The sequence below is a fragment of the Telmatherina bonti genome (assembly GCF_933228915.1).
Source record: "Telmatherina bonti genome assembly, chromosome: 10".
Taxonomy (NCBI): Eukaryota; Metazoa; Chordata; class Actinopteri; order Atheriniformes; family Telmatherinidae; genus Telmatherina; species Telmatherina bonti.
The window spans coordinates 41,641,018-41,657,019 of record NC_136628.1 but is presented as its reverse complement, the minus strand read 5'-3'; the positions used below and the strand labels follow the sequence as shown (position 1 = coordinate 41,657,019).

The following is a 16,002-nucleotide window of genomic DNA, read 5'->3' as shown; positions in this document are numbered from 1 at the left end:
TCTGCGTCCACGTCTGCGTCCACGTCTGCGTCCGCGTCTGCGTCCGTCCGCGTCTGCGTCCACGTCTGCGTCCACGTCTGCGTCCACGTCTGCGTCAACGTCTGCGTCCACGTCTGCGTCCACGTCTGCGTCCACGTTTGCGTCCACGTCTGCGTCCACGTCTGCGTCCACGTCTGCGTCCACGTCTGCGTCCACGTCTGCGTCCACGTTTGCATCAACGTCTGCGTCCACGTCTGCGTCCACGTCTGCGTCCACGTCTGCGTCCACGTCTGCGTCTGTCCACGTCTGCGTCCACGTCTGCGTCTGTCCACGTTTGCGTCCGCGTCCGCGTCCACGTCTGCGTCCACGTCTGCGTCCACGTCTGCGTCCACGTCTGCGTCCACGTCTGCGTCTGTCCACGTCTGCGTCTGTCCACGTCTGCGTCTGTCCACGTTTGCGTCCGCGTCCGCGTCCACGTCTGCGTCCACGTCTGCGTCCACGTTTGCGTCCGCGTCTGCATCTGTCCATGACTGCGTCCACGTTTGCGTCCGTCCGCGTCTGCGTCCGTCCGCGTCTGCGTCCACGTTTGCGTCCACGTCTGCGTCCGTCCGCGTCTGCGTCCACGTTTGCGTCAACGTCTGCGTCCGTCCGCATCTGCGTCCACGTCTGCATCCGTCCGCATCTGCGTCCACGTCTGCATCCGTCCGCATCTGCGTCCACGTCTGCATCCGTCCGCATCTGCGTCCACGTCTGCGTCCGTCCGCGTCTGCGTCCACGTCTGCGTCCGTCCGCGTCTGCGTCCACGTCTGCGTCCGTCCGCGTCTGCGTCCACGTTTGCGTCAACGTCTGCGTCCGTCCGCGTCTGCGTCCACGTCTGCGTCCACGTCTGCGTCCACGTCTGCGTCCACGTCTGCGTCCACGTCTGCGTCCGTCCGCGTCTGCGTCCGCGTCTGCGTCCACGTCTGCGTCCGCGTCTGCGTCCACGTCTGCGTCCGCATCTGCGTCCACGTCTGCGTCCGTCCGCGTCTGCGTCCACGTCTGCGTCCGTCCGCGTCTGCGTCCACGTCTGCGTCCGTCCGCGTCTGCGTCCACGTTTGCGTCAACGTCTGCGTCCGTCCGCGTCTGCGTCCACGTCTGCGTCCACGTCTGCGTCCACGTCTGCGTCCACGTCTGCGTCCACGTCTGCGTCCACGTCTGCGTCTGCGTCCGCGTCTGCGTCCACGTCTGCGTCCGCGTCTGCGTCCACGTCTGCGTCCACGTCTGCGTCCACGTCTGCGTCCGTCCGCGTCTGCGTCCGCGTCTGCGTCCACGTCTGCGTCCGCGTCTGCGTCCACGTCTGCGTCCGCGTCTGCGTCCACGTCTGCGTCCGCGTCTGCGTCCACGTTTGCGTCCGTCCACGTCTGCGTCTGTCCACGTCTGCGTCTGTCCACGTTTGCGTCCGCGTCCGCGTCCACGTCTGCGTCCACGTCTGCGTCCACGTCTGCGTCCACGTCTGCGTCTGTCCACGTCTGCGTCTGTCCACGTCTGCGTCTGTCCACGTTTGCGTCCGCGTCCGCGTCCACGTCTGCGTCCACGTCTGCGTCCACGTCTGCGTCCACGTTTGCGTCCGCGTCTGCATCTGTCCATGACTGCGTCCACGTTTGCGTCCGTCCGCGTCTGCGTCCGTCCGCGTCTGCGTCCACGTTTGCGTCCACGTCTGCGTCCGTCCGCGTCTGCGTCCACGTTTGCGTCAACGTCTGCGTCCGTCCGCATCTGCGTCCACGTCTGCATCCGTCCGCATCTGCGTCCACGTCTGCATCCGTCCGCATCTGCGTCCACGTCTGCATCCGTCCGCATCTGCCTCCACGTCTGCGTCCGTCCGCGTCTGCGTCCACGTCTGCGTCCGTCCGCGTCTGCGTCCACGTCTGCGTCCGTCCGCGTCTGCGTCCACGTCTGCGTCCGTCCGCGTCTGCGTCCACGTTTGCGTCAACGTCTGCGTCCGTCCGCGTCTGCGTCCACGTCTGCGTCCACGTCTGCGTCCACGTCTGCGTCCACGTCTGCGTCCGTCCGCGTCTGCGTCTGCGTCCGCGTCTGCGTCCACGTCTGCGTCCGCGTCTGCGTCCACGTCTGCGTCCGCGTCTGCGTCCACGTCTGTGTCCACGTCTGCGTCCACGTCTGCGTCCGCGTCTGCGTCCACGTCTGCGTCCGCGTCTGCGTCCACGTCTGTGTCCACGTCTGCGTCCGCGTCTGCGTCCGCGTCTGCGTCCACGTCTGCGTCCGCGTTTGCGTCCGTCCACGTCTGCGTCCACGTCTGCGTCCACGTCTGCGTCCGCGTCTGCGTCCGCGTCTGCGTCCACGTCTGCGTCCACGTTTGCGTCCGTCCACGTCTGCGTCCACGTTTGCATCAACGTCTGCGTCCACGTCTGCGTCCACGTCTGCGTCCACGTTTGCATCAACGTCTGCGTCCACGTCTGCGTCCACGTTTGCGTCCACGTCTGCGTCCACGTCTGCGTCCACGTTTGCGTCCACGTCTGCGTCCACGTCTGCGTCCACGTCTGCGTCCACGTCTGCGTCCACGTTTGCATCCACGTCTGCGTCCACGTCTGCGTCTGCGTCTGTCCACGTCTGCGTCCACGTCTGCGTCCACGTCTGCGTCCACGTCTGCGTCCACGTCTGCGTCCACGTTTGCATCAACGTCTGCGTCCACGTCTGCGTCCACGTCTGCGTCCACGTCTGCGTCCGCGTCTGCGTCCACGTCTGCGTCTGTCCACGTCTGCGTCCACGTCTGCGTCCACGTCTGCGTCCACGTCTGCGTCCACGTTTGCATCAACGTCTGCGTCCACGTCTGCGTCCGCGTCCGCGTCCACGTTTGCGTCCGCGTCTGCATCTGTCCATGACTGCGTCCACGTCTGCGTCTGTCCACGTCTGCGTCCACGTCTGCGTCTGTCCACGTCTGCGTCCACGTCTGCGTCTGTCCACGTTTGCGTCCGCATCCGCGTCCACGTCTGCGTCCACGTCTGCGTCCACGTCTGCGTCCACGTTTGCGTCCGCGTCTGCATCTGTCCATGACTGCGTCCACGTTTGCGTCCGTCCACGTCTGCGTCCCCCTATGGCATTCCCATGCTCGCCCACCTCTACCTGACTCTGGAACGTCCCATGACGAGATCACGTGATCCACCCGAGCAGCAGAAGTCCAGTTCCAGTCCAGATCTGTCCCATTACTAGTTCGGACTGGTTCCTGCGGTCCAGTCCTGCCAGACCAGCCCGAGTCTCCTGGACCTGGTGGGAACGAAAGCCAGATCCTCAGTGGTCCTTCCAACGCCTCCATCTCCACGGCAACATGCTGCCATGATGTCTTCGTGTCTCGTTTGTGTTGAAATAAAGTTTTACCAGAACCTTGTGAAGAACTGAGTCGGTTCACCGGACCTCTTCCTGCAGGGTTTCCCGTCACATTGCAGCGAGTGGGTGCAGCTGCAGCGGCTGTTCCGCTCTGTGGTCGGGGCGGGGGGGGGGGGGGGGGGGGGGGGGGGGGTGCACAGTCACTTCCTCATAGAAGGAGGTAGGGAGCGAGAGAAGAGAAAGAGGTGAAGAGGTAGAGAGACATTGAAGACGTAGAAGAGAGAGAGCGAGCAGTAAAGGAGGAAGCCATTTTGGGTCCTGGGTGACAAGCCCGTCGTCGTCTCTGCAGGGTTGTAGAGACGCAGCCGCTTTGAGGAAGTAAAAACTGAAGAGAGTTGGTGGATATTTCTCAGAGTCTTTCAGAGACGTTTGTCCAGGAAATCACCAGAAAGAGGTGAAGCCACGAGGCCGGTCCACAAGACGTCCCGCTGAACCAGCAGCAGGACGGAAAAAGGTCTGAAAACCTCCAGTTGATGTGGTCCTCCTGTTGAGGCGAACAGGTGTCGGTGCCCAGATCGGACGTGGGAAAAGGCGGGATGAATTCAGACCGAGTGCCGTCCAGGACAGAAGTGATGGGTTGGAGCCCACAGCAGCTGGCAGACTACCTGAAAAGGGTAAGGACAACGTACTTCTCTCCTGAGGCGTGGTTGTTTCTGACTCCAGACCTCCACAGACCCCAGACAGGACCCCCCGGGGTCAGGGCACCAGACAGGACCCCCCCGGGGTCAGGGCACCAGACAGGACCCCCCCCGGGGTCAGGGCACCAGACAGGACCCCCCGGGGTCAGGGCACCAGACAGGACCCCCCCCGGGGTCAGGGCACCAGACAGGACCCCCCCGGGGTCAGGACACCAGACAGGACCCCCCCCGGGGTCAGGGCACCAGACAGGACCCCCCGGGGTCAGGGCACCAGACAGGACCCCCCCGGGGTCAGGGCACCAGACAGGACCCCCCCCGGGGTCAGGGCACCAGACAGGACCCCCCCGGGGTAGAAGGCTCTGGGATGTGTCTCATCTGGACAGACAGCAGCAACGCTAGATGAGGAAGTGGAAAGACTGCTTCTTCGTCGCTGAGCTCATCACTGAAAAAGACAAACCACAACAGTTTATATCCATGGCAACAGAAGCAGAGACCACCATTAGTAAGTTTCTTTTACATCATTTTAGCCTCATGATCTGACGACTGAGACGGGAAACATGGGGTCACCATTACGTAGCTGAAGCGTCTCGTGCTTCCTTGATCATAACCTGGCTGTAAGGGTCTGGTTGCTGTGGAAACACAGACAAGATGAAGGAAAGGGGGTCTGACGCATTTTTCCAAACAACCTGAGTGGTTTCATCAGGCTTGATGGAGAAAAGACCTGAGTATCATCTGCATAGAAATATACATTTATACCAGGCTGACAGATAGAGGAACCGTACATGGTGAACTCTGACTTCGTATCATCTGGAATTGATCAGATAAATCAGTCTGATCAGGACCTGCATTGATGATGAAAAGAGTTTTCAGATAACCAAGAACTTGTAGATTATATAAACTTTGTTTCCAAGCTGTTGGTTTGTCAAATTAACAAAACATTTTATTTAAAAAAGATTTTTTTCCTCCAACAGATGAATCTGTCTGGCTGTGATAAAGTCGTGATGAAGAACTCCATCAGCGGATCCAGATTTGTGGTTAGTTCACAACACAAAAATATGAACCTCTTTAAACTGTGGCCCAGTTCTGATTCACCTGCAAGGCCTCAAATCCACCAAACTGGCTGCAAGAAACTCAGGGAAAATCAGCCTCCATCACTTCAGTCCGACTTGGTGTGACAATCTTTGGATTAGATGCTGATAGATAATTAACTAACTAACAGATGACTGGTGACTAACAGATGACTGGTTGCTAACAGATGACTGGTGGCTAACAGATGACTGGTTGCTAACAGATGACTGGTTACTAACAGATGACTGGTTGCTAACAGATGACTGGTTGCTAACAGATGACTGGTTACCAACAGATGACTGGTGACTAACAGATGACTGGTTACCAACAGATGACTGGTGACTAACAGATGACTGGTTACTAACAGATGACTGGTTGCTAACAGATGACTGGTTACTAACAGATGACTGGTTGCTAACAGATGACTGGTTACTAACAGATGACTGGTTGCTAACAGATGACTGGTGGCTAACAGATGACTGGTTGCTAACAGATGACTGGTGGCTAACAGATGACTGGTTGCTAACAGATGACTGGTTGCTAACAGATGACTGGTTACCAACAGATGACTGGTGACTAACAGATGACTGGTTACCAACAGATGACTGGTGACTAACAGATGACTGGTTACTAACAGATGACTGGTTGCTAACAGATGACTGGTTACTAACAGATGACTGGTTGCTAACAGATGACTGGTGGCTAACAGATGACTGGTGACTAACAGATGACTGGTGGCTAACAGATGACTGGTGGCTAACAGATGGCTGGTGGCTAACAGATGACTGGTGACTAACAGATGACTGGTTGCTAACAGATGACTGGTTGCTAACAGTTGACTGGTTGCTAACAGATGACTGGTTACTAACAGATGACTGGTTGCTAACTGATGACTGGTTACTAACAGATGACTGGTGGCTAACTGATGACTGGTTACTAACAGATGACTGGTTACTAACAGATGACTGGTTACTAACAGATGACTGGTGGCTAACAGATGACTGGTTACTAACATGACTGGTTACTAACATGACTGGTTGCTAACAGATGACTGGTTACTAACAGATGACTGGTTACTAACAGATGACTGGTTACTAACATGACTGGTTGCTAACAGATGACTGGTTGCTAACAGATGACTGGTGGCTAACAGATGACTGGTTGCTAACAGATGACTGGTTACTAACAGATGACTGGTTGCTAACATATGACTGGTTGCTAACAGATGACTGGTTGCTAACATATGACTGGTTGCTAACAGATGACTGGTTACTAACAGATGACTGGTTGCTAACAGATGACTGGTTGCTAACAGATGGCTGGTGGCTAACAGATGACTGGTGACTAACAGATGACTGGTGGCTAACTGATGACTGGTGGCTAACAGATGACTGGTTACTAACAGATGACTGGTTGCTAACTGATGACTGGTGGCTAACTGATGACTGGTTACTAACAGATGACTGGTGGCTAACTGATGACTGGTTACTAACAGATGACTGGTTGCTAACAGATGACTGGTTACTAACAGATGACTGGTTGCTAACTGATGACTGGTGGCTAACAGATGACTGGTGGCTAACAGATGACTGGTTACTAACATGACTGGTTGCTAACAGATGACTGGTGGCTAACAGATGACTGGTGGCTAACAGATGACTGGTTGCTAACATATGACTGGTTGCTAACAGATGACTGGTTACTAACAGATGACTGGTTGCTAACAGATGACTGGTTGCTAACATATGACTGGTTGCTAACAGATGACTGGTGGCTAACAGATGACTGGTTACTAACAGATGACTGGTTGCTAACTGATGACTGGTGGCTAACTGATGACTGGTTACTAACAGATGACTGGTTGCTAACAGATGACTGGTTGCTAACTGATGACTGGTTGCTAACAGATGACTGGTTGCTAACAGATGACTGGTGGCTAACTGATGACTGGTTACTAACAGATGACTGGTGGCTAACAGATGACTGGTGGCTAACAGATGACTGGTTGCTAACAGATGACTGGTTACTAACAGATGACTGGTTGCTAACAGATGACTGGTTGCTAACATATGACTGGTTGCTAACATATGACTGGTTGCTAACAGATGACTGGTGGCTAACATATGACTGGTTACTAACAGATGACTGGTTACTAACATATGACTGGTGGCTAACATTTTTCATTTTCATTTCATTTATTTATTTATTTGATCCATGGGACAGTGCACAAACAACCTTGCAGGGAAAGATGCGTCATGCCAGGTTATAGCACAAGTGCTAATTTCCACCTGTAGTCCCAGAGCAGGCTGAAGATGCGCTGGGATACTTCAAGGTTATAAAAACACAACACATAAAAAAATTCCCAACATTATATACAATAAGCTTCCAATTATCAACCATAGCCTCTACAAACAAGGCTGCCACCATAGCACATTTGAAGTCATCAGTAATGGGTACAAGATTGGGCCGAGAGCTGCCATCGTTTCAGCAAGTGTGAAAACTCACTAAAATCTGTACATTTCAAAAGCTCCGTAGGTAACTTGTTCCATTGGTTCATTGCAACATAAGAGAATGCTGATCTTCCAAAAGCAGAGTTGAGTTTTCTTATATAGCACTCGCTCCGGAGAGATGTCCGAGTGTCTCGAGAAGAAACTTCAGAACACAGAGGAATAAAAATCTTCAGTGGTGGAGCAACAGTGCCATGAATGATCCTAAACAATAAGCATAGATTAGAATATCTAATACAATTCTCAAAACTTAAAATACTATATTTAGTAAGAATTTTGCAATGATGATAAATTTGTGATTTTTTTATCATGAATTTTAAGAGAACTTTTGAATAGTGATTCAAGAGACTTAAGAGTAGTAACACATGCCTGTGACCAAGTTGTCATACAATATCGGAAATGTGAAAAAATCATTGCATTTAGATATACATATGATGCTTCAGTGGTTAGTGAGTTTCTAATATACCGATAGGTTGAAAGATTAAATTTTAAAGTATTAGTTAACTTTTTAATATGTTTCTTAAAGTTTAAGTTCGGATCAAGAATTACACCTAAATACTTGTATTGTTCGACATTTTGAATAGGTTGACCTTTTATCATGACTTTAGGACAATTGTGAAGTTTAAAACTTTTTGTAAAATACATAGAAACAGTTTTTTCGACATTTAAAGTTAGGCAAGAATTTTTCAGCCAGTTTGAAACTTTTCTCATTTCTGTTGTAAGTTTTTGAGCCACCTCTTCCACAGTATCACCATGTGTGTACACTACAGTATCATCAGCATACATTATTATTTTGGCATTACAAATGTTTAGAAGATCATTAATATAGAGTGTGAACAGCAGTGGCCCAAGAATAGAGCCCTGCGGTACACCTATACTGCAGGCTTGCAGTGGAGATGTTACATTATTCACTGTGACACACTGTTGTCTGTCACTGAGATAAGATTGAATCCAGTTAATTGTATTTTCATGCAAAAAGAATTTTGACAATTTATTTAGTAATACTGTATGATTCACAGTATCAAAAGCCTTACGCAAATCAAGAAAGACAGCTCCTACCACTCCTCCCCCATCAAGTCTGGTTTTGATCTCTTCTGTTAGATAGCAGCTGGCAGTCTCTGTTGAGTATTGTTTTCTGAACCCTAATTGGAGTGGGTGTAACTCTCCAGAGAATTAAGGTGGTCCATGAGCTGCTCTGCTACCACTTTTTCCAGGACTTTTGAGATTGAGGGAAGAATGTTTATTGGCTGATAGTTTGAGACCTGGAGCTTGTCTCCTGACTTGTATATAGGCTTGATTATAGCTGTTTTCAATACTGTGGGAAAGGTGCTCTCAGTTATAGATTGGTTAATTATTTTAGTTAAAGCTGGTGTAAGAGTTTCTTTGTGTTCTTTTAAAAAGACTGTATCTATACCAAAGATATCCTTAGTTTTACTGCTATTAAGCATTGATATACATTTTAAAACATTGCCCTCATTAACAGTATGCAGTTTTAAAAAAGACTCATCATATTGAAATTTAGAGACAAAACTTACTTGAGGAAATGAGCCTGCCAAATCCAGTGCACAATTAAGAAAGTATTGATTAAAATATAATGCTAACTCTGCGTTATTGTTTAGGACTGATCCATTTACTTTGAGTTGTAAAGACTCAAAACTATGATTTTTCCTACCTGATAGATTGTCCATACTCTTCCATAGTAGCTTGGTATTTCCTTTTGCCTCTTTGATCATGTTTAAGTAGAAATTAGCCTTTGCACTTCTAAGTTGCTAACAGATGACTGGTGGCTAACAGATGACTGGTTGCTAACAGATGACTGGTGGCTAACAGATGACTGGTTGCTAACAGATGACTGGTTACCAACAGATGACTGGTGGCTAACAGATGACTGGTTGCTAACAGATGACTGGTGGCTAACAGATGACTGGTTGCTAACAGATGACTGGTTACCAACAGATGACTGGTGGCTAACAGATGACTGGTGGCTAACAGATGACTGGTTGCTAACAGATGACTGGTTACCAACAGATGACTGGTTACCAACAGATGACTGGTGGCTAACAGATGACTGGTTGCTAACAGATGACTGGTTACTAACAGATGACTGGTTACTAACAGATGACTGGTGGCTAACAGATGATTAGTTACTAATATATGATTGGCTGCTCATAGATAGCAACAAAACTAACACATTATTGGTTGCTAACATATTTGTGATTGGTAATAGATGGTTGGTTGCTAAAAGATGACTATTTGCTAATAGATGAATGGTTGCTAATCGATTATTGTTTTTAAATAGATGATTGATTGACGACTGGTTGCTCATAGATGATTGGTTGTTAAGAAATGATGGGTTGCTAATAGATGATTGGTTGGGAACATATTATTGGTTGCTAATGAATGACCTGTGTCTTATAAATGATTAGTTGCTTATAGTTTATTGGTTGTTACCAAATGATTTGTTGCGAACATAATATTGGTTACCACCAGATGACTGGTTACTAGTTGCTAACATATTGGTTGCTAATAGATGACAGGTTGTTTACAGATGATTGGTTGCTAACATGATTGTCCTTCCTGCTGTGAGGCCACAGTGCCAACCACTACGCCACTGTGCAGCCCATCATTCTGAGCTTTGAACAAATGCAAGAAAACAATTTTTACGAGTTTAATTTTCAGTAAAACGTGTTTTATTTCTATAACTGTGTAATTATAAAGTATTACTAATAATAGCTGGCGATCTCAGGTATCATGCATATTAAAATGAAGTATCTTTATGAATGATGGGGGTGGGGGGGTTATTCTTCTGATCCTCATTATTTGTGACTCAGCCTGCACCTTCCTCCCGCAGAGAGACGAGTGCTGTTATCTCCTTTCTGTGCCACTTGGTGGTGGTCTTTCTTTCTATGTGTGCAGTTGTGAACTGCAGTCACCTACAGCTGCCCTGCGCCCCCCCCCCCCCCCCCCCCCCCAGACTCTCTTTGTGATTCAGAGGCAGATAGTGACTTTTGTCAGTGGCTGTTTAGTGGATCAGAGAGGTGACGGAGGTTGTACTGGACTAACGAGCTGCTTACCCTTCATGTTTGTGTTTTTCAGAATCTGAGTGATAACGACCTCCAGAAGTTCCCCAAACTTCACACTCCGTGAGTACCGCCCCCTGCTGGTGGTCTGCAGTGGGAAAAGCTGTTTTAACAAACAGGACCAAGTGGAAACACAACTCAACTCCTTCTTTCCTCTGGTTTCCAGTAAAATAGGGGTCGATCCAGGTCCAGGTGCAGATGGTGGGTTAGGGGTCGGTCCAGGTGCAGATGGTGGGTTAGGGGTCGATCCGGGTCCAGGTGCAGATGGTGGGTTAGGGGTCGATCCGGGTCCAGGTACAGATGGTGGGTTAGGGGTCGATCCAGGTCCAGGTGCAGATGGTGGGTTAGGGGTCGGTCCAGGTGCAGATGGTGGGTTAGGGGTCGATCCGGGTCCAGGTGCAGATGGTGGGTTAGGGGTCGATCCGGGTCCAGGTGCAGATGGTGGGTTAGGGGTCGATCCGGGTCCAGGTGCAGATGGTGGGTTAGGGGTCGATCCAGGTCCAGGTGCAGATGGTGGGTTAGGGGTCGATCCAGGTCCAGGTGCAGATGGTGGGTTAGGGGTCGATCCGGGTCCAGGTGCAGATGGTGGGTTAGGGGTCGATCCGGGTCCAGGTACAGATGGTGGGTTAGGGGTCGATCCGGGTCCAGGTGCAGATGGTGGGTTAGGGGTCGATCCGGGTCCAGGTGCAGATGGTGGGTTAGGGGTCGATCCGGGTCCAGGTACAGATGGTGGGTTAGGGGTCGATCCGGGTCCAGGTGCAGATGGTGGGTTAGGGGTCGATCCAGGTCCAGGTGCAGATGGTGGGTTAGGGGTCGATCCAGGTCCAGGTGCAGATGGTGGGTTAGGGGTCGATCCAGGTCCAGGTGCAGATGGTGGGTTAGGGGTCGATCCGGGTCCAGGTGCAGATGGTGGGTTAGGGGTCGATCCAGGTCCAGGTGCAGATGGTGGGTTAGGGGTCGATCCGGGTCCAGGTGCAGATGGTGGGTTAGGGGTCGATCCAGGTCCAGGTGCAGATGGTGGGTTAGGGGTCGATCCGGGTCCAGGTGCAGATGGTGGGTTAGGGGTCGATCCGGGTCCAGGTGCAGATGGTGGGTTAGGGGTCGATCCGGGTCCAGGTGCAGATGGTGGGTTAGGGGTCGATCCGGGTCCAGGTGCAGATGGTGGGTTAGGGGTCGATCCGGGTCCAGGTACAGATGGTGGGTTAGGGGTCGATCCAGGTCCAGGTGCAGATGGTGGGTTAGGGGTCGATCCAGGTCCAGGTACAGATGGTGGGTTAGGGGTCGATCCAGGTCCAGGTGCAGATGGTGGGTTAGGGGTCGATCCAGGTCCAGGTGCAGATGGTGGGTTAGGGGTCGATCCGGGTCCAGGTGCAGATGGTGGGTTAGGGGTCGATCCAGGTCCAGGTGCAGATGGTGGGTTAGGGGTCGATCCGGGTCCAGGTGCAGATGGTGGGTTAGGGGTCGATCCAGGTCCAGGTGCAGATGGTGGGTTAGGGGTCGATCCGGGTCCAGGTACAGATGGTGGGTTAGGGGTCGATCCAGGTCCAGGTGCAGATGGTGGGTTAGGGGTCGATCCAGGTCCAGGTACAGATGGTGGGTTAGGGGTCGATCCAGGTCCAGGTGCAGATGGTGGGTTAGGGGTCGATCCGGGTCCAGGTGCAGATGGTGGGTTAGGGGTCGATCCGGGTCCAGGTGCAGATGGTGGGTTAGGGGTCGATCCGGGTCCAGGTGCAGATGGTGGGTTAGGGGTCGATCCGGGTCCAGGTGCAGATGGTGGGTTAGGGGTCGATCCGGGTCCAGGTGCAGATGGTGGGTTAGGGGTCGATCCAGGTCCAGGTGCAGATGGTGGGTTAGGGGTCGATCCAGGTCCAGGTGCAGATGGTGGGTTAGGGGTCGATCCGGGTCCAGGTGCAGATGGTGGGTTAGGGGTCGATCCAGGTCCAGGTACAGATGGTGGGTTAGGGGTCGGTCCAGGTCCAGGTGCAGATGGTGGGTTAGGGGTCGGTCCAGGTGCAGATGGTGGGTTAGGGGTCGATCCGGGTCCAGGTGCAGATGGTGGGTTAGGGGTCGATCCAGGTCCAGGTGCAGATGGTGGGTTAGGGGTCGATCCGGGTCCAGGTGCAGATGGTGGGTTAGGGGTCGATCCGGGTCCAGGTGCAGATGGTGGGTTAGGGGTCGATCCGGGTCCAGGTACAGATGGTGGGTTAGGGGTCGATCCGGGTCCAGGTGCAGATGGTGGGTTAGGGGTCGATCCGGGTCCAGGTGCAGATGGTGGGTTAGGGGTCGATCCAGGTCCAGGTACAGATGGTGGGTTAGGGGTCGATCCGGGTCCAGGTGCAGATGGTGGGTTAGGGGTCGATCCGGGTCCAGGTGCAGATGGTGGGTTAGGGGTCGATCCGGGTCCAGGTGCAGATGGTGGGTTAGGGGTCGATCCGGGTCCAGGTGCAGATGGTGGGTTAGGGGTCGATCCGGGTCCAGGTGCAGATGGTGGGTTAGGGGTCGATCCAGGTCCAGGTGCAGATGGTGGGTTAGGGGTCGATCCAGGTCCAGGTGCAGATGGTGGGTTAGGGGTCGATCCGGGTCCAGGTGCAGATGGTGGGTTAGGGGTCGATCCAGGTCCAGGTACAGATGGTGGGTTAGGGGTCGATCCGGGTCCAGGTGCAGATGGTGGGTTAGGGGTCGATCCGGGTCCAGGTACAGATGGTGGGTTAGGGGTCGATCCGGGTCCAGGTGCAGATGGTGGGTTAGGGGTCGATCTGGGTCCAGGTGCAGATGGTGGGTTAGGGGTCGATCCGGGTCCAGGTGCAGATGGTGGGTTAGGGGTCGATCCGGGTCCAGGTGCAGATGGTGGGTTAGGGGTCGATCCAGGTCCAGGTGCAGATGGTGGGTTAGGGGTCGATCCAGGTCCAGGTGCAGATGGTGGGTTAGGGGTCGATCCGGGTCCAGGTGCAGATGGTGGGTTAGGGGTCGATCCAGGTCCAGGTGCACATGGTGGGTTAGGGGTCGATCCAGGTCCAGGTGCAGATGGTGGGTTAGGGGTCGATCCAGGTCCAGGTGCAGATGGTGGGTTAGGGGTCGATCCAGGTCCAGGTGCAGATGGTGGGTTAGGGGTCGATCCGGGTCCAGGTGCAGATGGTGGGTTAGGGGTCGATCCGGGTCCAGGTGCAGATGGTGGGTTAGGGGTCGATCCGGGTCCAGGTGCAGATGGTGGGTTAGGGGTCGATCCGGGTCCAGGTGCAGATGGTGGGTTAGGGGTCGATCCGGGTCCAGGTACAGATGGTGGGTTAGGGGTCGATCCGGGTCCAGGTGCAGATGGTGGGTTAGGGGTCGATCCGGGTCCAGGTGCAGATGGTGGGTTAGGGGTCGATCCGGGTCCAGGTGCAGATGGTGGGTTAGGGGTCGATCCAGGTCCAGGTGCAGATGGTGGGTTAGGGGTCGATCCAGGTCCAGGTGCAGATGGTGGGTTAGGGGTCGATCCGGGTCCAGGTGCAGATGGTGGGTTAGGGGTCGATCCGGGTCCAGGTGCAGATGGTGGGTTAGGGGTCGGTCCAGGTACAGATGGTGGGTTAGGGGTCGATCCGGGTCCAGGTGCAGATGGTGGGTTAGGGGTCGATCCACGTCCAGGTGCAGATGGTGGGTTAGGGGTCGATCCAGGTCCAGGTGCAGATGGTGGGTTAGGGGTCGATCCGGGTCCAGGTGCAGATGGTGGGTTAGGGGTCGATCCAGGTCCAGGTGCAGATGGTGGGTTAGGGGTCGATCCAGGTGCAGATGGTGGGTTAGGGGTCGGTCCAGGTGCAGATGGTGGGTTAGGGGTCGATCCGGGTCCAGGTGCAGATGGTGGGTTAGGGGTCGATCCAGGTCCAGGTGCAGATGGTGGGTTAGGGGTCGATCCGGGTCCAGGTGCAGATGGTGGGTTAGGGGTCGATCCGGGTCCAGGTGCAGATGGTGGGTTAGGGGTCGATCCAGGTGCAGATGGTGGGTTAGGGGTCGATCCGGGTCCAGGTGCAGATGGTGGGTTAGGGGTCGATCCAGGTCCAGGTGCAGATGGTGGGTTAGGGGTCGGTCCAGGTGCAGATGGTGGGTTAGGGGTCGATCCGGGTCCAGGTGCAGATGGTGGGTTAGGGGTCGATCCAGGTCCAGGTGCAGATGGTGGGTTAGGGGTCGATCCAGGTCCAGGTGCAGATGGTGGGTTAGGGGTCGATCCGGGTCCAGGTGCAGATGGTGGGTTAGGGGTCGATCCAGGTCCAGGTGCAGATGGTGGGTTAGGGGTCGATCCGGGTCCAGGTGCAGATGGTGGGTTAGGGGTCGATCCGGGTCCAGGTGCAGATGGTGGGTTAGGGGTCGATCCGGGTCCAGGTGCAGATGGTGGGTTAGGGGTCGATCCGGGTCCAGGTGCAGATGGTGGGTTAGGGGTCGATCCGGGTCCAGGTGCAGATGGTGGGTTAGGGGTCGATCCGGGTCCAGGTGCAGATGGTGGGTTAGGGGTCGATCCGGGTCCAGGTGAAGATGGTGGGTTAGGGGTCGATCCGGGTCCAGGTGCAGATGGTGGGTTAGGGGTCGATCCGGGTCCAGGTACAGATGGTGGGTTAGGGGTCGATCCGGGTCCAGGTGCAGATGGTGGGTTAGGGGTCGATCCGGGTCCAGGTACAGATGGTGGGTTAGGGGTCGATCCAGGTCCAGGTGCAGATGGTGGGTTAGGGGTCGATCCAGGTCCAGGTGCAGATGGTGGGTTAGGGGTCGATCCAGGTCCAGGTGCAGATGGTGGGTTAGGGGTCGATCCAGGTCCAGGTACAGATGGTGGGTTAGGGGTCGATCCAGGTCCAGGTGCAGATGGTGGGTTAGGGGTCGATCCGGGTCCAGGTGCAGATGGTGGGTTAGGGGTCGATCCAGGTCCAGGTGCAGATGGTGGGTTAGGGGTCGATCCGGGTCCAGGTGCAGATGGTGGGTTAGGGGTCGATCCAGGTCCAGGTACAGATGGTGGGTTAGGGGTCGGTCCAGGTACAGATGGTGGGTTAGGGGTCGATCCGGGTCCAGGTGCAGATGGTGGGTTAGGGGTCGATCCGGGTCCAGGTGCAGATGGTGGGTTAGGGGTCGATCCAGGTCCAGGTGCAGATGGTGGGTTAGGGGTCGATCCGGGTCCAGGTGCAGATGGTGGGTTAGGGGTCGATCCAGGTCCAGGTGCAGATGGTGGGTTAGGGGTCGATCCGGGTCCAGGTGCAGATGGTGGGTTAGGGGTCGATCCAGGTCCAGGTACAGATGGTGGGTTAGGGGTCGATCCGGGTCCAGGTGCAGATGGTGGGTTAGGGGTCGATCCGGGTCCAGGTGCAGATGGTGGGTTAGGGGTCGATCCGG

The 16,002-nt window shown here is 54.1% G+C and overlaps 1 protein-coding gene across 1 annotated transcript in view; it reads left to right on the top strand.

Moving 5' to 3' along the window:
- Positions 1–3,630: 3,630 nt before the first annotated feature.
- lcp2a (lymphocyte cytosolic protein 2a) overlaps positions 3,631–16,002 on the top strand; it is a gene marked incomplete at its 3' end in the record, with an annotated part of 45,428 nt that continues 33,056 nt past the window's right edge. Inside the window, exons 1-3 of the mRNA XM_079247221.1 lie at positions 3,631–3,971; positions 4,967–5,029; positions 10,667–10,713. Of these exons, the coding sequence (XP_079103347.1) occupies positions 3,894–3,971; positions 4,967–5,029; positions 10,667–10,713 (188 nt within the window). The 5' untranslated portion in view covers positions 3,631–3,893. The remainder of the gene's footprint in view (positions 3,972–4,966; positions 5,030–10,666; positions 10,714–16,002) is intronic.